General features: G+C 47.6%; 2 protein-coding genes and 1 long non-coding RNA gene across 9 annotated transcripts in view; 1 reads left to right on the top strand and 2 right to left on the bottom strand.

Moving 5' to 3' along the window:
* LOC104143888 (zinc finger protein 436) overlaps positions 1-3525 on the bottom strand; it is an 8535-nt gene extending 5010 nt beyond the window's left edge. Inside the window, exons 1-2 of the mRNA XM_068907814.1 lie at positions 3450-3525; positions 2971-3084 (exon numbers count right to left, since the gene is read on the bottom strand). Of these exons, the coding sequence (XP_068763915.1) occupies positions 2971-3061 (91 nt within the window). The 5' untranslated portion in view covers positions 3062-3084; positions 3450-3525. The remainder of the gene's footprint in view (positions 1-2970; positions 3085-3449) is intronic.
* On the top strand, positions 3022-26640 carry LOC138061031 (uncharacterized). The gene is made up of 3 exons (XR_011134616.1): positions 3022-3110; positions 23953-24155; positions 24896-26640. It is a non-coding gene; the product is annotated as an uncharacterized lncRNA (long non-coding RNA).
* Positions 11606-26640, bottom strand: part of SLX4 (SLX4 structure-specific endonuclease subunit) — a 34401-nt gene continuing 19366 nt past the window's right edge. For all 7 annotated transcript variants that reach the window (XM_068907806.1, XM_068907811.1, XM_068907810.1 and 4 more), the window contains 7 exons: positions 25798-25886; positions 22430-22576; positions 20454-20623; positions 16081-18560; positions 14553-14655; positions 13830-14315; positions 11606-13163 (listed from right to left, as the gene is read on the bottom strand). In XM_068907806.1, the coding sequence (XP_068763907.1) occupies positions 12827-13163; positions 13830-14315; positions 14553-14655; positions 16081-18560; positions 20454-20623; positions 22430-22576; positions 25798-25886 (3812 nt within the window). In that variant the 3' untranslated portion in view covers positions 11606-12826. The remainder of the gene's footprint in view (positions 13164-13829; positions 14316-14552; positions 14656-16080; positions 18561-20453; positions 20624-22429; positions 22577-25797; positions 25887-26640) is intronic.

The following is a 26640-nucleotide window of genomic DNA, read 5'->3' as shown; positions in this document are numbered from 1 at the left end:
AACAGCTTGAGGACTAAAGCCATAGGCATGGAGACCTCCAGATTTTTTTCCCCTTAGCGGGGTAGACAAGTATGCTTTGTATAAAGATTCATTTGCTACCTCCTGATTCTCTGAAAACTCTATCTTGTAAAATAAACAGATAACATATACCAATAGTGAGAGATTGATGTACAAACCACAGGCGGTTCCAGCGGTCTGGCAGAGTTGCAATAAGGAAGTTCATGCCTTCAAAGAGGAAGGTCACTCCTGAACCTTAAGTATGCAATAAAGGAAGGAGAGTCTAGAATTCCCACCCACCCATACATGACATATGTATGTATTTAATCTTCCTCTTTCTAATCGGTATAAGAAAACACCATGACACGATTTCACAGTGAACTCCTGAGATACCTTTCTCAGCAGTTTGGTGTGGTAGTGATTCCAGTTCTTCCCTCAGCTAGTTTTCATTAGAATGGCCCCTTGAGAGGAACAGAAACTGGAACTTTGCTATTCACCATGGGGGCATTTCCATTGGTCTGCACTTACTCCCGTCCAGGCCTGGAGCAAAAGAGAAAGGTAATATCCCAAGACAGGACAAGAAGAGGACATCTCTGACAGGCTGGCCTGAAGCTGTTGACCTGTTTGTCAAACTTACTGAGTAGATGGAGCTAGTGAAGTTATTGTATTGCTGCTGTGCCCAAAGAGATATCCTTCACTTGCCCTGGCTTTGGGCTTGCACAGAATTTCTTTCGTACTTAAAGGAGCCTTTGAAGTATGCAAGAGTTAAGTCTTTATGGTGTTCTGCACTTCTTTGGGAAGGTCAGAAGTTTCAAGCTCCTTTATTACAATGAGTATAGCCATGGCTCAAGCTCTCGTCTATGAAATTTCCACAATCATTTCTGTTACTTCTGAGCTACTGGTTATCTTCTCCGGCATCCTAGGCAAGTTGAGTGTAAAGGACTTGATCAAAATTATGATGACTGGAACTCACTGAAGGCATTTTGAGTGGAAGAAGCATAAGGGTGTGACCTCTCTCTCACAAGGTGAGAGGGGAAGCCACTCCTGGACATTTTGGAGAGAGAAAGATCACTAGGCTGAAGAGTTAATACTGGAAGGGAAAGGCTGAACTGGCCAAAATGAATAAGCTTGGGAGATCCGAGGAATGTGGCAGCTCCAGTTAAGTAGGGCGAGTGTACACATCAGGATAGAACCTAAATATCACTGTAAACATACCTCTAGATCTCTCTCTCAAGAGAAGCCGGCAGCAGCCTAACTTTTGGCCAATGCTCTGCCCTGTCTCACAGCAGCGAGGAGGACATAGCAATGGTCTCAGGCACGGAAATCAGAGTTCATGGAAGAGAAACCATTGAGAACTATTAAAGATTAGACACCACCATCACAAATAAGCCTCAGAAAGTTGGAGGACAGTCGAGTGTGCTGGGGAGGCACAATGTTCCCTGGCACCTGCTTGTGACCATTCCATGAGATGGGACTCTGAGCTATATGGACCTGTAGTCTATCCCAGTAGAGCTGTTCACACAAATTCACAACATAGCTGGACTACTGAATGTGGTATCTCGCTGCTGGGGGACTGGGAGGTGGCTGATGCAGTGCTCATCTTTACATAGGGCTCGAGGGGAGATCCAAGGACCAGGAAGCCCAACAGCCAAGTAAACGAACAGAAGCCAGAATAAGATAAAGTTAATGGGCATATGGCCGGAGAGGGCATACTGGGAAAGAGTTGGCATGACCTTTGAAAAGGGATGTCTCACCTCACAAACTTCTTTGAGTTCTTCAGAGGTGTCATCTGCTTTTAGCAGAAGGGAGGTCTGGACTCCAAAGGCATTCCCAAAAGATAGTCTGTCCTTCACCAAAACTGTTGAAGAAACTAAGCTGCCATGGGATGAGAGACCCTAAATAAACTGGCAAAGGAGGGAAAGAGGAACTGGAAACATCTGATGATGATTCTGTTATTCAGAATTACTGAGACAAGAACCGACTGTAAAGAACTGCAGCAGAGCCTTGGGATACTGACTGACCAGGAGAGAAGGGAATGACAGGGAAGTTCATTGCACATAAATGCAAAGACATGCGGAAAGAAAAAGTCTCTATACCCAGCACTTAGACTAGGACGCTCTTGGTATCACTCAGGAATAGCGTCTTGAAGTTAGAACAGGCTGATGAAAACCACAGCTCCAGGGCAAACAAAAAAGCTTATCAAATGTTAGAGACTGTTGGGAGAAGAATAGACAATAAAATACAATGTAATTCTGTCTGCTGCTCAAACCCATGGTAAGCCTACATCCTGAATATAGCATGTAAGCAGGGGGATAACTTCCTCAACTCAGAAATATTAGTAGTGCTAAAAAAGATACAGAGACGTAACATGGATGACCAGGTTTGGAGCAGCTTCTGTAGAGGAAATTATCCAACAGGCTGTTTAGCCTGGAAAAGGTACAGCTGATGGGGGCTACCACCGAGGTCTATAAGAACACAAGTGGCCTGTAGAGGGTGGGCAGGGATCTGCCCTGCACTGTTTACTCCAAAACAATAACTATGGGCATTAAGCGAACTTCTAGAAGGCAACTTCAGAGCAAAGAGGGTAGTTCCTCACAAAACAGCTAAATAAGCTGCAGAACTCTTCACTGCAAGTTGGCATGGATGCTAAAAACATCCACAGATGCAGACAGCAATAAAATGCACAGAGGGTTATGAAATGTCAACACACCACCTCTGGCTCAGGAGTTTCTGAAGCCACAGAAGACCTGGAGCTGAGGAAGCATACAGGGAAACACCACTGCTTGTTCATGCTGTTTGCCTGCTCTTCTCTGGGCATCCAATACTGGCCATTGTCAGAGCCAGCACGCTGAGCTAGGTGGACTTTGGTCTGATCCAGGACAACCGCTCTCGTACGTTCCTGTAGGAGCTGGGGATCCTGGAACTCTACTCTTCTCCCTGACAGGTTCACAGACGATGGTGCGGGGCTCTTACCTGGACAGGCACTATTCAGAACTGGCTTTCCTGGGTAGGCCTGGAGACGGGAGACCCACAGGCCTTCCTCCTGCTCCATGTGGGAGATCATGTCCAGCCGGACTCCTGGAGACCCTGCTCGGGGAAAAGAAGCGAGAAAGGTGAGACTCGCTGTACCGTTTAACTGAGGCCTGCTATCGGCGGGGGGGGGGGGAATCTTCTAGATTTGGGGGCAACCAGCGCCTCTGGGCAGGACGAGACGCCAGGGCGGCCTCCCCGCCCCGCCGGCTGCCGAGGGCCCCCGACCCGCGAGGCTCGCCTCAAGAAGCGGGGCGCCTGGAGGCGGCCGCAGCGCCCCCCGCTGCGGGGGGCCGACCGGGGCCGCGGACGGGGGCCGGGGGCTCGGCAAGGCGCGGCGGCCGCCGCGGGGGGGGGGGCGGGCCTCAAGCACCCGCCGCGGCAGCCGGGAGGGGGGCGGGCGGGCAGCGGCGGCCGGTTACCTGCTCTCGGCTGCGGCCGGCGCGCCCGGGCGGCGGCGGCGGGCGGCACGTGACGGCGGCAGCCAATGGCGGGCGGCGCCGCGGCCGGTGAGGGCGGCCGAAAATGGCGGCGGCGGCGGCGGTTGGGCGGCTCCCCCGTCGCCGCGAGGCGCTGCCGCCTCCTCCGCCATGGCCGCGGCCGCCGGCGGCGCTGCAGCCCGTCCCTGACGGGGCGAGGTGGGAGCTTCCCCGGGCAGCTCTTCGCGCAGGCCCCACGCAGGGTGTCGGGCGGCCTGCCGAGACTCCCTCCACGCGGCGCCGCTTGCCCGGGGGGGTCTCGGAAGGGCCGCCGAGCCGCCGGCGCCATCGCCGCCTCCAGCGTCCCGCTCTGGCAGCGCTCCGGCGGGAAGAGCCCGGCAGGCTGCCGCGCCGGCGGCCGAGGAAGGCCCTGGCGGGGACTGCCCGCCGTCCTCCTCGCGCCGCGACACGAGGGGAAGGCAGAGAGGAGCCACTAGTGGGAAGAGCCCGCCTGCACGGCCATCGCCTGCAATAGCCGCTTCTGTCCCAAGACACCTCTGCAACGTTAGTAGCAGCGCCGATCCGCCTGATTTTTAGCATTAACAATGCAGTAGATAAAACGCTGCTAAAATGCAGGGCGTATTACTGCCAAATAAGAACTAATTAAGTTCATCACTGAAACAACATGACTGTCCACCCTTGTCAGAAGCACCACTATTGTACGTGATTGCCCAGAAAGCCCAAATGAGAGAGAAGTGACATTTCAGGCCACAGACACTTGATGATGAGCCAGTGCTGACCCTCCTTCAGAAGAAGGGAAGAGGTGCTCCAGGCCCCACCTGGAACCTCCGAGAAGCAATTCGAGGCAGCAGAGACCTCTCCGGCAGTCAGCCAGGAGGGCTCAGATGCCCTGGAAAACTGGCGTCACAAAAGCACTTCAGATACAACAGTGGCGGCAAGGTGAAAGAGAAGAGTTAACGCATTCATACAGTTTAAGGCCAGAAGACACCATAAACGTATTTCTTTTGAGCCCCAGGAACCTCAGTGTTACCTGGCCTGAGCCTCGCTTGCCTGCACGCCCAGGAGCCTTGTGGCCAGGCCTCGCTCCCCAGCCTTCTCCTCGGGCAAAGGTGGAGCTGACTGTGGTGCACAGGCGACGGACCAAAGCCCACAGGGATCTAACTGGCCTGGAGCTACCAAAGGCTCCGCAAGGGAGAAAGCCCCTAGGTGAGCACAAGAGTCTCCTCTCTTCCTCAAAGCCTGACCTGAGGTTAGCGGTAAGAAAATTCAGTGGTGGGAAACATTCAGAGCCTGGCTCAGCCTTTGCTTGGAAGATGCCAACCAGTCACAGAAATGACAACAGAAAGAAACCAAATTAATGACTGGAAGCTGCTAGCAGACCTCTGGCTGTCAGCAAGCAAGTGTGCATCCCTGCATATGTCCTGCAGAGGACCAGGGGAAGACGCACTCCAGGTCTGTCCTACCTTGTTTGGGAGCCTCTGACTGGCCATGGGCACACAAGCAAGCTTCATCTTCTCCCATGCTCCTCTCCAAATGGATGCTAATCGCCTAATGGACTCCTTACCTGTGCAGGGACCACTCAGCAACTCCTGTTCCTCAGAGCCCTTAAGACTGGCAAGCAGCAGCTCTTCCTCTTCTACCGTGCAGGAGACGATGCCTCTCTTGGGAATGAGAATCCTGCTCAGGAGAAGAGAACTAGGTTATTACTGTTTGCTCCAAAGATATCTCCATGATGTTAAGCCCAGCCATGCATTTGCTGGGGAGCTGCATCAGACAGACAGGAAGGAAGTCCTTGGCTGGGAAGTCACACCTCCCTTAGGAGCTGGGCTTTGCCCACGCTAGGAAATTGAGGTAAATCACAGATGATGGGGAGAGGGAGAGGGAAGAGACACGTGCAAGGCTTGGTTTTGGTCTTTGGTGATCTCCAAACTTGCAGGGAGATGAGTGTCTATTATAGACAGAATCGGGCACTGCAACACAGCAGCTGTGCAGTGCTCACAGGATCAGATGAGTTGATCCACAGGTAGCTAACAGCTTTTCTGCCAGAACGTTTGCTATGTGCAAAGGCAATACTTCACCAATCTGATAGTGCTCGCTTTGGCATGGCTGAGACACATGTGGTTTCCAGCCTTCCTCCTCTCGGAGTTTGGAGCATGCCAGAGCCCAGCAAGGTTCTCCCAGGAAACCTAGCCCAAACATCTTGCACCTCATGGTGCAAATGCTGAATGGCTCTGCAGAACAAAGCAGTGCGGTTTTTCTCCAGCCAAGGACAACCTCCTTCAACAAAAGGAAAAGGTTCAGAAGGCAAACTTTCACTTTCAGCATAATGCAGCACAAGATCCCCAGTCCCACAGATAGCCTCTATTTCTAAACTTTCCCCCAAGCCCGAGCTACCTGTCACCAAGCTTCAAGAAGATCTAGCAAGATCCAGTAAGAAATGCTGCCCAGCAGCTGTCAACCCCCTTGGACTGTAAGATCGCTCCTCCTCATGGACTAGGCCTGGCTCTGGAATCACGGTGGTACATGTGTAGGGGAAAAAAAAAATCACTCATGGCAAGAGATGTTAGCTGTAGCAGAAGCAGTTCAAGGTACGTTGCTCATATGCTTCTCTTCTCCTTCCCCACTTCTCTAGTACTGTGATTTTAGGCAACAAAGGGTGAAAAGCATTTTTGCCCTCTGTGCCTGCCCTAGGCACCAAGTTCAAGGAAGTGCAGGGCTCCTGTGTATTGCCCTGGAGAAGGCAAAAAGTGTCCATGCTCTAACGCCATGCATCCCCAGCGTGGAGTACATATGGCCTACAAACCTAAGCCCTGACTACTGTACACAGCTCCCCACTCAGCAGGGAACAAGACAGACAGACATTTTTCAGAGAGTGGAGAAGGGACCCAACAAACTTGAACAAATAGCAGCACAGAGTGGAGCAGTAGAGGAAACCCTTCCTCCATCTGGGCTCATGCTATGGTGCCAGGGTGACTGCAGCCTCCCCAAAGCAACATCCGGGTGACTCCTCGCTCCAGCTCCCGTAAACAGAGTTGAAAAATCAGCACGAAAGTCTGCGCGACTCTCCCTTGCAGCTGCTGCTGGAGTGGGTTGTTCCTGCCGGGAGGCAGACACCAGGCACTGTGAGAGCAACTCTGATCTCAGGCTGAGGCTGAGACAGTACCAGCTGTGGACCGAACGTATCTGGGCGCTTAACACCTCTTCCAGACACCACCTCCCTTTCCATCGCTTCTCCTGCCTGCGCCTCTCCCTCTGGCTGGGGACCAGGCTCTGTTCCCAGCAGGTTTGCTCTTGCTTCGCCGGATGAGGAAGTCAGCAGAGCTGGAGCTCGCAGATGCGTGGGGACGGGGAGGCGAGGGCAGCGGTGCAGGCGGTCTGCCCCATCCTCAGTTACCTGGACTCTCCAGCTCAGGAATTTGTGTGTGCAGAGCTTTCCCGGGAAGCTCGCTACAGCCTACAACAGTCCCCAGCATGGCTAGTAACAGAAAGGGCTTTAAATAACATCTCTGCTTAACAGCTCCCCATGAGCGGCAAGGGGAGCAACTGCCCAGGCTGGGCGCCTGGCAGAGAGGCAGTCGGGGAGCTGGGCCCCTTGCCTTGTGCCAGCGGAGCACATCACCGTCATTACTCCGATACTGGACAAGGAGCCGCCACATGAGCGGGCCAGCCAGTCGCAGGCGGCTCCTTTCACCCGCACTGAACAAGGGACTTCACTGCCCGGAAAAGAGGCCCGTTCGCCTCTGGGCTCTGCCTCCCCTCGGCTTTGGCCCCTCTTTCCTAACTTCTTGCTGGGGGTTTAAAGACGCAGCAAACGTGGACTCATGAGCAGTTTCTCTCTGCTGGGAGAAATAACGTGTCGTGTATCAGGCATAGGGTTACGGCACGATGCGCTCCCGCAAGGGAGCCCTGGCACGAGGCAGGTGCTGCTGGGTGCCCACGACCCGGTGCTGGCCTCAGCCTTCCTGGGCTCTGCGCGGACAGGCAACCTTAGAGATCCCCGCTGAGAAACAGGGACACTGTGCTGCCCATCAGCTATCAGGGCAGCAGTATGGACACAATCACTGGCGCTCGTGCAGCAGAAGTGGAGGCTTCAATCACTCCTGCTGCCTGCTGGGCTTCATCTTGGCATTTAATGCTTCGGGCTGCTCTCTCCTGAAATCAAAGGCAGGTAGGTCAGCTTAGAGCAGTCTAGTGGGAGAAGCAGTTGCAAGGATCAGGGTGTTTGCCTGAGCAAAGGGAGACAAAATCTGCTCTTCAAATAGAGCTGGCTGTATTACGATGACATCTTAGCAAAAGGGACCAAGGCCAATTCTTATCTGCACAAATTGGAGTGACACCTCTAAACAGTTTTGAGGTTAAGAAATCTGTTAACACAGAACTCACTGCTCCAGACTAAAAATGGCATGCAGGATGATGCAGTGGTTTTTAGACAGTCTAATGTCTACTGTTGCCTTTGTCACGTTTCTGTCACCGTATGTTGTTATTCCGTAGTATTTTAGCTCACCCAGACCTTATCCCCAAGTAACGTGACCAGGTCTGAGATGTGAGGAGAACATCGATATTTTGTGCTCACAAAATAGGGAGATTGGCAGGAAGAGGAGTTACATTGCCAAGTCTGGAGAGCAGTCTCTGGGGTTGCCTACCTGATACGAATGTCTTTCAGAATAGCCCCCATGCATGTTCATTTTGTGCTCAGTTACCCTGAACTGTGCTGGGCAGGGAGACACTCAGGAATTCATCCACCCACTCCCCACAAAGCTCAGATGGGGAGGGAAAAGGTGTTGAGAAGCCAGAGGTTAGATAACACCCTGCTGCTGGGGGAGCCAACCTAGTTCTGGAGAGCAAATTGGCACCATGGTGCCCAGTGTCCTCTTTACCTCCTTTCTGCCATTAGCTTGTGTAAGGCTCTGACGCAACAAAGACAAGGAGGAACCACAGCCTACCACATACAATAGTCTAGAAGCAACACTCACTGCTGCACAGGGCTGTGAGGGTGCGATAAAGCATTATTCCATGTTGCGCCTTTCTTCTGCTTCTGTGCACAGGATGTTCTGCTGGCTGCTGGTACTATCAAAGCCAGACTGTTCCTTTCATCTCTTGGTTGGTTTCACTTGCTCTTGCCTCCGTGGCTCTTGGTTTTCTTGGACAAGAGCATGGCCTGAACATCAGGCAGGATATAAGGTTGTTGTTCCCCAGCTCCTCATCACTAGAGATGGCAAGCTGTAGGTGATGGAGGACAAACCTCGTCCTCTTGTCTTGTGCCGCGTTCCCACACAGCTCCAGATTTCCAGCACCGCAACATCAGGGTGCCGATGTCCACCGCCCTGCGTAGTTGGCTGTGCAGGGCAGCTGGTGAACATCAGCCGGGGGAAATGCAGCCCAGCCTGTGGAGGATTAAGGCCTTAGCTCTTAATTTACTGCCCTGCTTTCCATGGCCTGACATAGTAACTCTCCAGCAGCCAGTGCCTGCCTGTTGGCACCACGATGAGGGCTGGATCGCCCTTTGGTCTGGCTTATCACAGCAAGCACGGTCAACCTCAGAGACAAAAAAAAAAAAAAAAAGAGTAACAAGAAATAGCCCTTTAAACTGAGATGGATGGAACACGTATCTCATTTCTGTCCTGTGGAAGAAAGGATGGCTGGATCAGTCAATCAAACCTTTGTAGAGCAGAGCCTTGTAACCACTGGCAGAACCTTGGTTTGGGTCAAGAAAAAACCCGGGCACTAAAGCAGCCAGCTAGCGAAAGACAAGGAACCTGGGCAGAGAATACTGTAGGTACCTCTGAAAACCGATCCTGGAAGACTGAATCACAGACGCATCTTTGCTGAAGGCTGTTTCATCTCTCCTAGTCACTTTGCTGTTTCATTAAAAACCCAAACACCTTATATGCAACACCTTTAGAAGAAATTTTATACAGGAATGATTTCAACTATCACTAAAAAGCAGATAAGTACATCCGAAATGCATTTCCAGAACAACTCTAATCCCCCTAAAGAGCTGCAAGAAGGACTGCTCTTGTATTTAACCCTTCAGTACCTAAACTTTAGCACTGTAAGCATATTTGGGGGTCTGTTGGCCCAGTAGAATGGGAAGGCACAACAGTCATCGCCCTACATTTAATAGTATTCAATATTTTTAGTTAAACTGGTCCCTACATGGGTCTTGGCCATGGCAGAGACCAGGGTGATGGATTATATCCCAGTTAAGAACTGCCATTAGAGAGAGGGTGACTTCTGGAGTGAGTGGACACAGAACTGCGCCTGTACAAGAAAAATAGCTCTCCTCCTGCCAGATGCAAGATTATTATATAAACAACTGCAGCATCGTTTTTCAGAATAAAACTTTCAAGACTATTTGTGTAGGTAGGAAATGTGATAATGCACAAAACAACAGAGTGGTGTCTGCAAAAGAGCGCCCTAAGAGTATCCGTAATCAATCACACAGATCATTTGGCTGCCATAGCACATTTAGAAGCAGTGTTTCCAAAGCTCATTCAGAGCTCATGTGGTGTGTTCTGGTAGGATAAAAGTTTTATGCCTTGCCAGTAACTTTTTAGCTTAGAAAACAATTAAAATCTTAGTTGAAAAGGTCCTTTTCTTGCAGCCATGAGAGCATTAGAACGAACAGAAATAAAAAAAATATTTTTGATAGCTGTTACTACACAGTTGGAAATAAAAAATAATTACACAGTGGATTTTCCAAGACAGAAATGAGTCTATGTGAGGAACATATGAAAACACAGAAATACATACAGATCAAACTGACAGCGTATCACTGGCAGACGTTAACATCAATGTTAGCTGGAGGAGACACCCTTTGCTTACAGATTAATGGAGCAGGCGAATGAATAATTGCCTTCAGATAATTTGCAGTGTATGTCAGGTATGTCATTGTGATCTTGAAGGCTGTAAAAGATTTTAAATCTTTTTTCCCTCATCTGACAGAAGTGCTGGAATTACCAGAGACATTTCATTTTGTCAACTTCAGCCACAAGGACACTGAGACAAGCCTCTGCAAAATGCTGTCTCCAAACCCTGACAGCACAGGCATTTGAAGTTATTTTTCTGCGTTAGGCAAAGGTTGCCCAGTTGCAAGGTTTAAGGATAACCGAGACAGGAGGACGGAGACACTTTCAGTGACTGACATTCTGTGTTTTTTCTTAACATGCTAAGAAGTTTCTTATGCTGCAGTGCTATTAGTTGAACAATTGTAATTTGTATGCACTGAAGTGTGACACTGCATTTGTTGAAGGTTAAGATATAACAAAGGATTGACTGCAAAAATCTTTGATCATAGATGCAAGTCTTACTTAAAAATACAGCAGAGAAACCGGAAAGGGATTATTTTCGCACATTAAGACCGGTAAGTATGACTGAAACTTTTGATGTCTATGAAATGCGTACTTGAGAAATACACGATACGCTATGGGAAACAATACTTCCTAGAATGCCGCTTAAAGACAAGCATTAGCTTTTTCATGCAAGAAAGTCATCCTAATGGCAACTCTCACACAGGAAAATGGGGGAGGAAAAGTGACGTGATTGACAGGGAAGGAAAGGAAGCTATTTAAAATGCTCCTGAAAATTCACCAGACATGGCAGAGGAGTCTGCTGGGAGGTCCCACGCCATTACACATGCCACAGTGACACTTGGCAGAGAAGACGAAGTTTGTAAGACCTCAGTAGCTGTAGAGCTGGCTATCCGTTTCCCCATAACCATCAGCCCACCCTTCCAAGGCCAGACCAGACCCTTCCCCAGTCTGTCCTCTGGGCAGAGCAAAACACCTTCCCCAGCCCTACCCGTAGTCTCCCCTACCTTCGGGCTCCACGTCTCAGACAAACCTGCAGTTCACCTCTTGCCAGGTGACAGAGCCGCCGTTTGCCAGCCGCTGCCGGGTGATCTCTCCTGCTCTGACTCTCCTTGCTGCTGAGCCCTCGTGACACGACTCTCCTCTTCCTCCAGTTCTCTGCTGAGGGTTTTAGCCAGTGCTAGGTGCACACTGCTCCTGACTAGACCCGGTACTGCGACTTAGAATCCCTCCCAGTCTCTTGTAAGACATTACTTGTTATAGTTTATCATTAGTACCTTACAAATTGTTTATTGTATATTACATAAATCAAATAAAACTGAGGCTATATTGTATCAAAAATAGAAAATATTTATATGTTCCAAAATACATAAATATGTTTAGAAATCTGACTTCTTTTTTAAAAGCGTTGTGGCCATTTTGCTGAGTGAGACCCTTTTCAGATTCAAAACTCTCAAAAGACAGGAAAGTCGGAATTGCTCATGAAATTCAATACGTAAAAGATGACACTTTAGGGTCGAAGACTTCCCCAGGAGTTCCAGATGTTGTTCACAAATTAAGATCAGTCCAGGTTGGAAATGAGATTGGTCAAGGAAGTGGGTTTAGATTAGGATAAAAGAAGTGCTGAAAAGATCCAGTGGTCACTATAATACTGTCTTCTTAAAAAAAATCTCTGTCAAGGATGGACGTAGTCAGGCTACAATGAGAAGGTAACACAGCCCTCAGAAAATGGAGCAGATGATATCTTTAACACAGATCCCAGCATGCAAGTGAACACAAACAGCTGAATTTTGGAATCCAGAAAGCTTTCACACAATATCTGGTGTCGGAGGGCACTTTCGGGAGCCATCAAAAAATATACTGGAAAAACAGCTGCATTGTTTTGCAGCCGCTTAAGAAACATGGATTTAGGAGTTTAACCAGAGACCACAAATTGAACTAAGGGCAAGAGAGAAGCCTCTTATTTCCACAGTGCTTCCTGCCTTAACAATCAGCAGGGCAAAACGCACACTGAATAAATGAAGACCGTAAGTCACTGGGGTCCAAACAGTCAGTGCTTTACACAGGGGCAAAGCGATTGGTTTCTTGCAGGCAGGTTATTCTACTGAATACTGGAACTTGACCGATGAAGCACCTCACAGCCCAAGCCCAGGGCAAGGGCCTTGGCAAGTGTCCCTGGAGGAAGCACCTGCCTCTGGAAGCACCAAAAGGAAGAAAAATCGGAGACCTAAAATTTATTAGAAAAATGGAAAGAAAGGATAAGGCAAGGAGTTGGAAAACCAGGGGAGATGAACAGAGGCTCCGGTTAAACTCTGTGCAGAAAGCAACGCAGCAACAGGAGAAGTTCGTGCAACTCAGAGCAGACAGCGTGGGAGCAGGAGCTCAGTTCAGATCCATTCTCCAGCGTGTCATCTGGACAACAGGCCACAAGGAGGAGCAGCACACCCACCAATCACACGAGCAAATCAGGCACCGGTGTGGAACAGGGTTTCCAGCTTATCAGGAGGGTGCCGATGTACAAGACTCTTGAAATGGAGGAGGGGGCTCCGTTCAGTATCGTCTCCTCCGTTTTTTGTTCCCCTTTCCTTTCTGTTCCTTCTCTTTCCGGGCTGCAGCTGTGGTAAAGGTGATACAGTGAGCATCTAAAAAGTCCAGCAGCTTTGCTTTGGCAATCTTAATGCCGTTCTCTTTCAGCTCTGAGTGCAGTACAGCCAGCTCAAGTGGCTCGTAAAAGAGGATCTTGTTGTACAGGGCTTCATTTGAACGGATGTAGTTCCTCACTGCCTCCAGCTTATCTGCCTCCTGGGCTGCTGCCTGAGAAGCTGGAAGCTCCTCTTCCTCCTCTTCAGACCCAAAAGCACAGGCCTCAAATTCATTGGCAAAAGAACTAGAAGCGAGAAAAAGCAGAAAAGCAATCAAGGAAAGAACTGGTCATCCAGGGCAGGCCCAGAGCTTCCCAAGTCCCTGGCTGCCAACCCTTGTGACTGCCCTCTGTAGGATCACAGACCCTCTGATACTAGCACTCACAAAATAAGGAGCGAGGCAGAATGTGGTATGTGTTCTGCAAACTTACACATCCCAGCCATGACAGCGCTGGTCCTGTGCTCTCTGGCATTCTTTGCTCCTGCCTGCAGGACCTCCTGCTGGTGTACTTGCGGGCTCACTGTGTGCAGCACCACAGGCAGCCTCTGCTGAGTAGTGCTGTCTTCTCACTACTCTAGTTGCAGGCTCTCACTCAGCCCTGTGAGGCTCTTTGTCACTCCCACTTGCAGAGCTGCCAGGTTTAGGCTTTGCCCACACACAGTTTCAGCCATGAGCACTTCTGTGCTCTCAGAAAAGCTTGCTAGGAGTTAGACTAAAACAAACAAGCCAACCTCAAAAAAACCTTACTTCTTTTGTACGACTGTGTTGACCTTCAAGTGACAAAAGCCCAGAGAAGGCAGGCTGTAGTACAGGCCCCTGTATTCTGCATTGACACTCATTTCTTTGTTTCCCATTTTCCCATCTCTGTCTGCGCAGTAGAGACTCTTCTGTTAGTATTTTGTTCCCCTACCTGTGTGACCCAAAAGAGATGTCGCTTCCATCCAGTGAAGAAGTTGCAGATTCCTGAGATGCTGAGAGCATCAGTTCCTCATCATCAGCTGCCAGAGAGCCCCTCTCTGGAGATACAGTTGACCTCTTCTGCTCTCTGGCTCCTCTGGACTGATATGTCTTTTCTAGTCCCTCCTTACCTCCTGCATAGCCTGTTTCAACAGGGGGTCCAACCAAGTCATCACCAGCACTCTCCGCAGCAAGCGCTGAGGAAGCTGTAACAGCCTGCTTCTTTTTCCTGACAGCATTTGAGGCTTTGGCACGCTTTCCACCTGCAGTCCGGTCTGCCTTCAACTTCCTAGAGCGTTTGGCTGGGGGCTTCTGTAAGGGAGGCTGGGAAGATGGGATTTCATCCTCCGAGTCAGCGTCCATGTCCTGGTGAGTATACTGGAATATCTCCTTCAGTTTTAACACCATCTGGCGTTTTGGGAGAGGACGAACTCCAAATCTAAAAGAGAAAGGTGGGAGCTTAGGCTAAGATAATGTTATGCCTTCCACTGTCACAGCTCAGGAACGTGACCATGCCAGGAATGCCAGTAGCCAACTGGAAGGCCATGACATGATCTCAAGTAATGCTGACTGGAACATCATCAAGTTTTCCCTTTCAGCACCGGAGCTTTCTTTCACATTACTTGCCAGCAGGTTTCTGCTCATAAGGAGATGTACTTGTGGAAGTAATGCTAACCTGCTCAACTCCTTCTTCAGCTCTGGGGTCTCCATGATGGAGTAAGCTGGCATTGGTGTCATGGGAGTCTCAGGAGGCTTGTCCCTCTCCTGACAGGCAGGTTCTGCAACAGAATGAAATTATCGTCATCAGAATGAGTACAGAAGGACATAAGAGGGCTCATATCTTCCCCTCCTGGTGGCAGATAGTCTAATGTTATGTAGTAACTGTTTAAGTGGCACTGCTTGTCTGCAAGCTCTTCTACTAAATACCCTTATATTGGACAGAACAATCAACACTTCTTTTTGTCTTCTTCTGCTCTGGAATATTTTGTTTTATTGATTTTAAATCAGAAAACAGCTTAAATCGAGACATACATCAGGTCTGAATACAAAGTCCATTCAAAGCTTTGTTAGAACAGTTGCGAGATAGTTAAAAAGATAGGTTTACTGAATTCTGTGAAGTGGTTCTTCCCCCAGGAAGGAAATTTCATAGTAGAGACTTGATGCAGACGGAACTGAACAAGCCAAGGTTCTGGGGGCCTGAATTAGATACTGATTTAGTAATGCTGATTTACTGATACTGGGAAGCACAGTCAGTTTCATAGGTCATGTTCTAAACCCCTGTTGTTAAAACCAATCACTTAGTATAGTATAACTAATATATCTTAGAGATACTAAGAGATCAATTATGACTCTTAGATCTCAGGTGGAAAGAATTATGCAAGCGCAACACAATTAAAATATTAATCCTAGTAAGCAGTTGACCCCAGAGAGGTATGTTAGTATTTTGTGCATTGTCAGACATTCAAGCAGAAAAGGCTCAGCTCCTGCTCACCACTAAGGGGAATCCGGTGGCAAAGACAAAGAGCACCTTGGTTCTCAGTCTTATGTGTGTGTCCTGTAACCCCTTCTCACTGTGTCCCTCCCTCTGGACATGTGCTGGGCACACAGAAATCTGTTACAAAAGCCCAAAATTAGCAAAGAAAAGGCAGTGCAAGACAAGGCAAAGGTGCATCAGGAGAGCTTTGCAGGAAAACATGCATGGAGCCTACCCATGGGGAGTTGTGGGCACCTACCCCCAGCCAGCCTCTGCACCTGTGCCACTGAGTGCAAAGCCTACCTGATGTCCTCATGTGAATGTCAGCACATGCATTGCTTTATGAATGCATGAAAAACAAATGATGTGCAGAGGACCCATTATTGCAAGGAATAAACATTCCCTAGCACGCAAGTTGAAGGCTGGGTTTTGTATGGGTTCCCCCCCCCAGGTAACCTCTCCTAATTTCTACAGTGAATACTATCACTGTCGAAGAACCAGCATGAACGAAACACAAATGGCTATGCTCCAACAAGCCCACACATTTAGAAGCGCTCTCTCCCACATCAGAAGCTGACTGTACCTTCTTTGTGCCTGGCCCTGACTACTTTGGATCAGAAGGCCAAAATACCCTCTCAATATACCAGGTGAACAACAGACAGAATGACCACCTAAAATGACAATGATTTAACCTAGTTCAATGAAATCTAGTACTAATACAAGTTCTTACCAGGAGTCTTTACAGGCTCTGTCTGACAGGCACCTGCTGCAGCTGACACCCTCTGAGACAGAGGAAGCACCTCTGGAAGTTCATCTCCCTCTTCTTCTCCATCCCAATCATCCCAGAGTTTGGAGTTCAGGTAACTTAGTCTACTCCCCACTGATGAACATGCCTCAACAGGACTCTTTTCAAGATGAAGCAAAGTTGTTCTTCTGTCACCAGGATGTCCTCGAAGAGGGGTACTGCCCTTAATTCCCTGTGCTTGGACTGGGCTCTCCCACTGGTCAGGCCAAGAGTCAGGTTTGGGGCTGCTGGCAGTGCTGGCACTTGCACAGTCAACCCGGCTGGAGTTCTGGCCGTTACCTCTGACTGGTGACAGATATTCAGCATGCCAGCAGTCATCAACAGGGATTGGGGGCTCATCACCGAGCAAGACACTACTACTCAAAGAAAGTAGACTTGTTTCCTTTTCCCCCTCACTGTCCTTTATCTCAAACACACTGGTGTCTGCTTCATCTTCCAATAACCGCTCATGGTGTGGAGATACAGGTTTGGACATAGATGAGCTCTTGGCACATTTCCTTTTCATGCTGGTGTAGCCAGGGGAGAGAACTGGATCCACTGTAGAAACTGGTGGGGTGTCCATGGAAAATGCTCCTGTTGCTGGGCTGCTGGAAGGGTTCCTTTCACTGACTGAGTTCTCTATAGGCAATTGTTTGTCTGACAATGTTGTTTCAGGAACTTTTATGAAACTGCAAGGCATTTCATGGTCACTGTTATCTACCGCTAAGCTCTTTGTCCGGAGTTTAGACCTTGGACTCTTTATACACTTAATACTTGTGACCTCAGTCTGTGTTGAGAAATTTCTGCTTTTGCTCAGAAGTGGTGTGTCCGGCACTAGCCAGGAGCTGTCCACACCCGAAGACTCCTCGTGAGCAAGCCCTTCTTCACGGTTCAGGTTCAGACTCTGTTTGCTCTCTATGCAAGCACCTACTTGGCTGCTGAAAGGCAACTCTGTGGACATCTTTACATCGTTATTTGTATGTACTGCATTTGTAATACCACACAAGACCTGGGATGATCTCTGCTCTGTTTCAGTACCTGATGACAAGTTATGTTCAGGTTTTGTTATCTCAGGACCTTGTTCTACACTAGCGCATTTCAGTTCCCCAGGGATTTCCATTTTCTTCAGGGGAGAGCCTGACTCTGGTGACTTCTCTTGTTCTAACTCCATTTCATCACCAGAAGATAAAACAATAACGTCAGCCTCTTTTTCCCCCTGAACTGCAACATCCTGAGTTCTGCTGACTGGCGATGACAAAACTGAAACACATTTATGCTTGTTTAAATCAGCGTGGGAAAGCTCTTCTGGAGAAATTCTGCTCTCTGTGTTCTCACATCGTGCTGTAACGTCCAGCCTGTTGGCTTTCTGGAAGGGTATTTCGTGAAATGGGAATGATTTTTTAATTCGGTTTTGCTTTGGTGTTTTTGCTTCTCTGGGAAATTTCCTATTTGATTTTGGAGACATAGGTGAAGAGCCAAGAGCAGGAAAAAGGGGCATATAAGGTTTGGGAGGAGGACTGCCACAAAAACCATTTCTATGTGGAGCGACATCTTTTTGTGACTTACTGCATGTAAGCAAATCATTAAGATCAACATGTTTTTCGCTCAAAGCCTTTCCTGACTCTTTGATCACTTCTTTCATTGGGGAAGGCTCACAGTATTCTCTCTGGTTTGCAGAAAATAAGCATTCGTAATTTTCATTCACATCAGTGTCACTGTGGGAGCTAGTCAACTGTTTTTCCCAGTGGTCTTCTCCTTCCACATCACGTGAGACCTGAGATGACTTGGAGTCTTTCCCACCTTCACATCTCCTAATTGTCTCTCCTTCATTAGCGGTGGTACCATGGGATACTACACCCCGTTTCTGAGGTTCATCCTGGCAAGGCACAGAAGTGATTTGTGTGGCATTCACATTTTTGCACCTATTTACATTCTGCGTTTTCTCTTCTTGTTCAGGCAAGTCACATCTGGATCTTTCCACGTCATTGTCTTCCCTCAGATCTTTGAAGTCAGGGCTTATCAAAGCAGATTCAGACCTCTTTGCCTCTTCTTTCTCAGGGTGCTCGTTCACACCTTGGGCTGCCTCAGTATCATTGCAGATGCTGTAATCTGTGCCTTCACTCATCTCTGTTTCACCTTGAACCATCTTTCTCTGAGTTGCAGCAAACTCATAGATTTCCTCCAGCTCCTGTTCACCCACCCCATTGTCATCTTCCTTCTGGCATTCAGGGTTCAGCACAGCCTCTTCTTCCTCATCTTCACCCACCCACACTGACTTCAAGAGCTCTTGGAAGTTCTCAGCTCTGTTCTCACAATCTTTGTCATCCCTCACAGAGATAAGATCATCCTCTGAATCTACTCCAGAAGACACCTGGCTTTCTCCAGTGCTGATTTCACACTTGGCCATCAGTTCCCTTGCACCAAACCTGCAAGGATATAACAGAAACGTTAATGTTTCTCTCCTTCAATATTCCTCCATGTTTTAGCTGCCTGATCACTCTAGTGAGTCTTGTGAAGAATCCGCATAAGGATCCTAGTTTTTGTAAGATGTAGAAGCTCTAGTGTACCCCTGACATTCAGAATTTCCTTTTCCGGGTGTCACTCACATGAAAGCATCAGATTCACTCTTCATTTTTTATGTTTGAAACTAAGCAACTGTAGGATTATGCTAAAATGCCTTTGGCAGTTGCACTGGTGAGTGCCCCATGGCATGGCAGAGGCTGGATAACACCTGTAACGTTCAAGCTGCAAGGCCCTTTGAAGTGACACCTCTGTATAAGCACGTTGGCAAGCCCTAGCCATTACCCTTCATGTCTCAACATGGGCTCCTCCAGCACATTGCTCACTTCCAGTTTAGCTGGGAGGCCACAAGACCTAATACACGCTCTCGGAAGAACAAAACAAGCTGGGGAACCAAACCTGGCACAGCTCGTGTCTGTGCTCTGTGCAGCATGTGGATCCCAGTGCAGACTGTCCTCTAACTTGTACCTGAAATTCTTGCCAAGAAAACTACTGGATGTACTTCACCTCTGAGAGGACAGCTAGGGCACAGGGATCTTGGTTTAAAGCAGAGGGTACACCAACTCAGTAACAGCACGGATGCAGCCCACGTGACTGTGGTTAAAACTCCCAAACTGCCATAAAACTAAGAGGCAAATCACAGCCCACTCAAGAAACTGTATCCCATTTACAGTTTTTGGGTTTCTTCCTCTTCCATGGGGTCCTTTAATTCTAAAGTTTCGTGTTTGAGCAGTTCCTCTGCAAAACAGAAGCCAGCAGGCTCACTGCAGGCACTCCACCAGCAAGAACCCCTAATGTCATTGCTATCAAGGGCCTCGATTTAGGACTAAGATCATGTATTAAGGACAGATACCTAATCCAGTCTACCCAGTATGTTTGACGCACTACGTGTGCAGAGTACATTCATGCAAATCCATCAGGTTCATCCTAGCTGGACATTGTCTCCCACCCACAGTCTGTTCCGTTTCCCCATAGTTTCCCACTATTCGCTAGGAGTAAGAAGTTAAACTTAATTTGTGAATGTGTTGTGCCAAATTAAACACACAGTTTCCCTGTTAATAAAAATGAGTCAATAGCAATTTCAGGTTTTCCCTCCATGCCACCATAATCTCTTCATGCTTCATACTTATTTTTTCCCTTCCAAACAATGTATTCTTACCACTGCAGAGGATGAACTCCTACCTAACCAAGGACAATTGATCAACTGACTACCAAGAAAAACGCACAGAAAACAAATACATATTTTTTCTCTGGTCTTTTTCAGGGTTACTTTAAAAGGAGGACACCTACATTTCCAGAACTAAGAGTGATTTTCATTTGACAGAACTTGTTTCATCTGCTCCTATTTCAAGCTCTTTACTTAGCACACGTCTAGGATCGTGACTGATGAGTGTCTAGGATCGTGACGGACACAACGCATTAGCGTTCCAAGCATCCACTACATTCCACAAGTCTTGTTCAGACTAAGTGTGTCACTAGTGCAATGCTTGGAGAATTGTGTATGGAAGACCCACTCATCATCACTGCCACCAGCTGTCAATAAAGATCCTGAGACAAAACTCTTGGCAAAGGTGTGCTAGATATAAACCAAAACCCGAAAATCTCAAGCAGATGTAACCTGAAGACAGATTCATGAGAAAGATGAGGGTAGGATGCTCTTGTGTTCAAATTTCACTTAAGATTTAAGCAGCGGATTACGAGTTTTGTTGAAGCCACTCAAAAGGCAACAGAAGTATCCGGTTAGGGTTTGTGTGGCTGAAAGCACGAGGGGATCCAAAACACACTCGCATGATACAAACCTGGCAGCCAGAGCCCCCAGCTGAGGCAGCATCCTGGCAGGGACGTCAGCATCAGCAGCATAAAGGTATCGCAGGAACGTACAGGCTGCCTCTCCTGTCACGTCACTCAGCAGCACGCGGCGTGTCTGCGCGTTCCCATCCTCCTCTACTAAGAACCCTTCGCTGTGAACCTGGTGGTAAGAGAAAAGCAAACAAGGTCCACTTGCTGGTAAAGGAACAGCAACAGCAGTATCTTCTCTATATCAGCTTCCTCCTTTCATTTGCCAAAGTCTTAGCCTAGGGCCAGGATCTGATGCCTCAGAGGGAAGCTAAAATGACCAGATACGCAGAGCTTCCTAATGCAACAGGCCATTCCCTTCCTGCCCCTACAGTTGTTAGCTTATAGCCTGAAGCATAAAAGTTTGAGTTGTCATCTGTATTAGTCACACACAAAGAAGATGGTCTTAGACTTCTCCAGTCAGCTTCGGAATCCAGTGACTTCCTAGAGCACAAATTCCACAGATATCTACACCTCACTTACAGCTTCCTTTGATCTGTTTTGAATTTACCTACCCTTGATGCACTGCTGAAAATCTAGTTCTGCTGTGTCACAGAAAAAGAGATACCATACCAAATAATCCTCACTGAACTGGACCATTATCTGTGTTGGCCCACCTCGATCTTAGGTTTTGATGAAAATGCTTCTCCAGTATAGCGAGCTCTCACTCCCTTTGTACCTAGCTCACGTAATGCACTATCTGAAACTCTCTCTCTCTCTCCAAAGTTAGGGCATGTCATGCCAACAGGAAACGTGAGCTCCAAAGCCATCGCTAATTACTGTCCCCTTGTTACCCGAAAGCTTTGACCACTAGAGCACTCCCTCACCTAGGCAGAAAATAAATGTGAAATGCTGCTCTCCAGGAGGGGACTGCAGGAGGAAAACAGCCCTCTGCAGGAATCAAAAACACAGTACAGGGTCAATCCCACAACTCTACCCAAGCAAATGATTCCTGTGCATAAAAAGCAGTTGATGGGAATGCTGAAGACAGATAAAGTTCCAGGGAAATAATAAGAGAACCTGGATAACCCTGTGTTTTTTAAACTCCTTTGATCTGGGGAACTCATTTTCTACTGGTTGTGAAGATCCCTTAAGACATTTCATATTAAGACTGCCGTATGGCAGATATAAACTGTCTTTTTTTGTCTGTTTTCATGGACTCCTTAGAAATGACCCAAGGCACCTTGAATAGAAACTGTTACAATCATGCGTGAGGACAAAACGAATTCCACTGATTACAATAAGGCAGCTTTTAAGAAAGACAAAACTTTCGTCAAGAAGCGGGTTGTATGGGCTGATGGCAGCTCTGTCAGAGAGCAGAGTTCCAGTCTTCGGCTCACTGCCTTTCATTACCTTCACAGGAGACTGCATAGGAGCAGGCTGGGAACTGTTCGTCCCAAAATGCTTTTGGGAATGTAAGAACTACTTCACTGGCCTTGCCAAAAGCACAGTTCAGTGCAGCTACCTCTATAGCAATTGTGGGCGTCACAAACCTGTGTGTGGGTTATTTACAAGCACAGCCCAGAAACTCTCTGCTCCACAGTCAAACTTCTCAGCCTGGAAGAAAGGCAGGACATACCAGGAGGGACAGGGCAGTCTGCACTTGCACAGGTATAAAAATTCAAGGGGAAGAAGCACTTCGAAAACTTCCTCCACTGCTCATGGGCAGAACGCCAGGAAGGATCTTCACCTCCCTCTCGTCTCCCCAAACAAACTACCACATTTTCCACCAATTTATCAGAATTCTGGCAAAGTGAAAAGTAAGAAAAAAATCACCGCGGGTCCAGAGGCACTTGCCATTAGGCCAAAAAATACTCTGTGCTGATTCAGCAGCAGCACTGATTTACGTGTGGTCAGTCTGGAACAGCTGGTCAAATGCCCATTACTGCAAACAGGACCTGACTGAAGCAGAAGAGAAAAGCGTAGCAGCAGTACTTACGATTTGAACAGCCTGAGGACACCGTGCATACAACACAAACATATGGGCATAAAAGATTTCCCCAGAGTCCACCTGAAACTGGACATCACTCAAGTGGGGGTTGTTGACCATTGTACTGAAATCTGCAGCCAGCAACCTGAGGGAGGACTAGAACAGAGAAGGAACACAAAGAAGAAGTTATGTTACAGCTGTAAGACATCTTCCTGACAAATAAGGAGAGAATAACTCAAGTTTGTCAGCACTGCTGTACTCTGGGCCCCAGTATGGACACCCCGCCTTTGCCTTCTCAAGGCACTCAGAACCCTTATCAGTTCAAGGTCTTCCATAAGAGAAGTAAGCAGGCAAGTCTAATACACATCTCTGGCTTTGTTCTCCTCCTCCTCCTTTCAGTAGTGTAGCAGCTGTGAAGGAGGGGCAGGCACATTCTGTCTTCCACTCTACTTGTGGAATAGCCTTGCATTACAGCAATCATCATCCTCTGATCTTTACCACACCCTTTCCTGATGTGGTATAGCCCACTGCCTGCAGTTGGCCCCTCGATCGGCTGGCTGCCTTCCACCACGTTTTTGGAAGATGCAATTTCCACCTTGATTGAACTGAACTCAGTTCACAAATATTGGAGGGAGTGAGAGGAAAGAGGATGACTCGGGGCTGAGGTAATGAGCCCCTCTTCTCTTGTTGACTGTTTTGGTCTGGCAATGACAGCTGAGAAGAGGTCCTCTGCAACAAGGGGCCCCTATGGAATAAAAACAATGCAGGTATCTAGTCCAAAGGGACTTGTGCACTTGTTACTGAAAACCCTTTTCAAAATTCCACTCAATTATTAAAAAAAGTATTTTCTCTTACAGTTCTAGAATCCCTTACTGAAAGTTTAGGGAGGGCTTGTTGACTGAGGTATCTGTGACTGGTTAATATCACTGGTAAGGTCAGGTCTGGGGTATACTGTCAAAGAGCAGCAACGTTGCTCAGTTTCTGCTCTGGAACTACCCCTACTACAAACCACCTGAGGCAATCTAAAGACTCAGGTTCCTCCAGGTAGGTGTGGTGACTCTGGAGGTGGCCAGTGCTTCACAGAAGTGTGAAATACCCTTAAGCCCATGGTTGAGAGAGGCTGCTGACTATAAGTGGAAAACAGCTTATACTTGACACACTGATCATTGACCCTCTACTTTCTGAATCTACTGCACAGTGGAGGAACTGCAAGTTTTATTCCAGTGAACATCTGCATGAGATGCAGTTCCACCTGGAACAACACAGCTCTTTATTTTATTAGCAGCTTTCTACTTTAGTTCAGTGAACTGTGGAAACCCAACCTTTCTACTCGCTCCAGTATGTGTTTGCCGGCAGCCAATACCAATTAGCACTGAAACAGCATACACTGGACCATTTCTTCCAGGCCTTCATAGGTGGGCTAGAGAAGACTCTGCATGTCATGGCAGCGGTGTGGCCTGATCTCCAAGGGGAAGATAGGAAGTTCAGCCTGGAAACTAACCAGATGTTTCTTGCTCTCTTATTCTTGGCAGGTAGCACACCTGCAAGACAGTACCTCAGGAAGCCAGCAAACAGAGACTCCTGGTGCTACGTTCCAGGCAGCAAGCCCAGAACAGCTTTCCTGCTGATGCTAAAATTATGACTCAAGAATGGGGAAATTAAATAAGAATAGAAATCTGGCTGCACCATTCTCTGTGCAAAGGAAAGAGACTGGTCCAAAGACAGCTCCAACCAGGTATGTGCTCCTGTTGGAGAACATCCCAGAACACACTCTCCTACTGCGGAGGCCAGGGAAACTGGACTCCCCAGATGTGACATCAAGGGTCTTAGCATGGGTGGGAGAGATGCGTTGCCAGCACAGTGGGTACATTTGCTCTACGTGGTTACACTCTGCCTTTGCTCATGTAAAACATTTCTCTCCCACTGCCAATTCAGCTCTTCAGCAACACTTCATTTGCTCAGGAAAACTATCAAGGAACCAAACTAAATCTGAACAAATGACCATACTGTTACTGCTAGTAGCAACTGAGCTTCACCAACAACATCTGTACAGTCTCTGTACTGCTAAAGGCCTTTGTTTTAATGTACTCAGGGGCTTATAAAACATGTTTTTCCCTCTAAGGATTTTTTTTTTTTTAATACTGCCAAAGAATATCTAGTGTTTTCTTTAACAAGTAGTTGGGATCCTTTATCTGTGACAGGCTACTTGCCCAAGTTTAAAACTGATTCCCACCTCAAAGAATTGTCTGTTTTTAAATGCCTCTTGATTTTATAAGCAGAATCCAAAAGTGTCTTCTCAAGGCATCAAAACTTACCTCATGCCAAAATCTATTAGCTTTCATGGTATGATTATTTATTATCTATCCAAAGACAGTAAGTTCCGCCAGATAAAGTGGATGATCCTAGTAAGAAGATGAATTAGTTTTTTTGGTGCTTTTTTTTAATATGCAAAGAAAATTGATTTTATTTCCACAGGGGGAAGGACTGATGCATCTAGCGTGAGCTGTGATCTGCAGAGTACTACTGGCTTGATAAAAAATGACCTATGACTTCCTAGCCTGTGATCTTCACCTGGTCACCACAGAGAGTACACCGATGGTCAAGCGAGTTCCTTTGATATGCATTCTCACAATTCAGGATTTTGCATACTAAAACTTCTGGTGATAAAGTGAGCTTTTTAAAAGTGCTCATCTTCCATGGACCTCGCAGCATTCTACCTCATCTGACAGGATCTTATGCTAGATTAGAGAATTTCGAGTGATTCAGCCAGGCCTTGCAGGAACTCTCTCTTCCATTACTAGGCACAGCATGCAAAGGAAGATGACAGGAGAGGCATTTACAAAGTGCCATTCAGAACCACCCAAACTAGGTGAGTACCTGAGCCTGGATGAAACACCAGACAATTCTGCTTCTCCTGGGCTCCAGGTAATTCACTCTAATCTAGTCTAGCCATCAAAGCAGAGCTGGGCATCACAGCAGACTACCGCCTAAATGCTGTGCAGATACATCCCTAGTAACTACCTCAAATACTCTAAGTACTACAGCCTCACTATGTAAGCGGGTTCTCTTTGGGCAAATTATGCACAGATTGGTTTTGTTACCTGTTTTTTTTTAAATAATCTCTCTCATTAAGTAGGACAAACTCTGAAAAAAAACACAGGCCTGCCTGCGGACATCAATGAAACACCAAGCACGTTGACCTCAGCTGTCTGTGATGATTTCTATGAGTGACTCCGAACCTCAAACACCCTCTTTGTTTCTGTGGAAAGGAATGGGAAATATTCCATACTTCTGTGAATTGCTCAAATGGGCCAGCCTCTTTTTGACAGTACGAATACAAATACAAAAAAGTGGAAAAAATTAACATTTGTCCTTACGCTCTTACAGCTGCTTCTCAGAAATCTCTTCTCTTTGGATGGAGGGACGAAGCCACTAAGTGGAGTATCACTGGAAGTCGATTTTTTTCCTCAGAGAAGAAAAGGCACATCACAAATCACAGACAAAATTGTTTTAAGACATAAGTAGGAACTCCTAACAGTATCCTTGCCATGACGGCTCCCCAAGACGACTGCTGAATCAGGCTGACATATCTGAGCTGAAAGCTCAGCTTCTCCCTCCTGCCTTTATCAGAGGGGTTTGGCCCCTCAGCATAGGACCAGCAGCCATTTGCTGCAGTTTAGCAGGGGAAGTGAGGAACGTTACACCCAAGTGAAAATACAGACAGCATAGAGAAGAGAACTTAGCAACCATGTTTTTCGTTAATAGGTGAACAGGAGACACACAGTACACACGTTATGCTAAACAGCCAGGCCGTGTTAAGGGTCATCATTGACCTTGGAATGCGCAGTTGTGCACCGCACGCAACTCTGACTGGGGATGTTCGAGAGTTGCTCTTGGAGGAATTCTAGGTGATGTATTTTTTCAACCTGTATAGGTACAGATAAACTCCAGGGTTTGTGTATCCATGTACCAATATAACGACATCTGTCTTGCACTCTTGTTCTCCTGGTCTTCTCAAGACCTGATGAGACAGTGCTGCTAGCAACAGTCAATACACAGAAAAGAGCAGCATGCAGTGCAGTACACGTAACCGAAAGGAGAGTCCAAATAGTTGGGATGAGTTTTGGCCTCACTGTTGGCCACGTCTGGGCTCCCTCCTGGCAGAAATGCATTTGATTCCTTTAAAGGAATTTTAAAATAAAATTTAAAACCTGTTGTCT

The sequence above is a fragment of the Struthio camelus genome, chromosome 15 (assembly GCF_040807025.1).
Source record: "Struthio camelus isolate bStrCam1 chromosome 15, bStrCam1.hap1, whole genome shotgun sequence".
NCBI classification, from domain to species: domain Eukaryota; kingdom Metazoa; phylum Chordata; class Aves; order Struthioniformes; family Struthionidae; genus Struthio; species Struthio camelus.
This window is presented reverse-complemented; position numbering and strand designations above follow the sequence as displayed.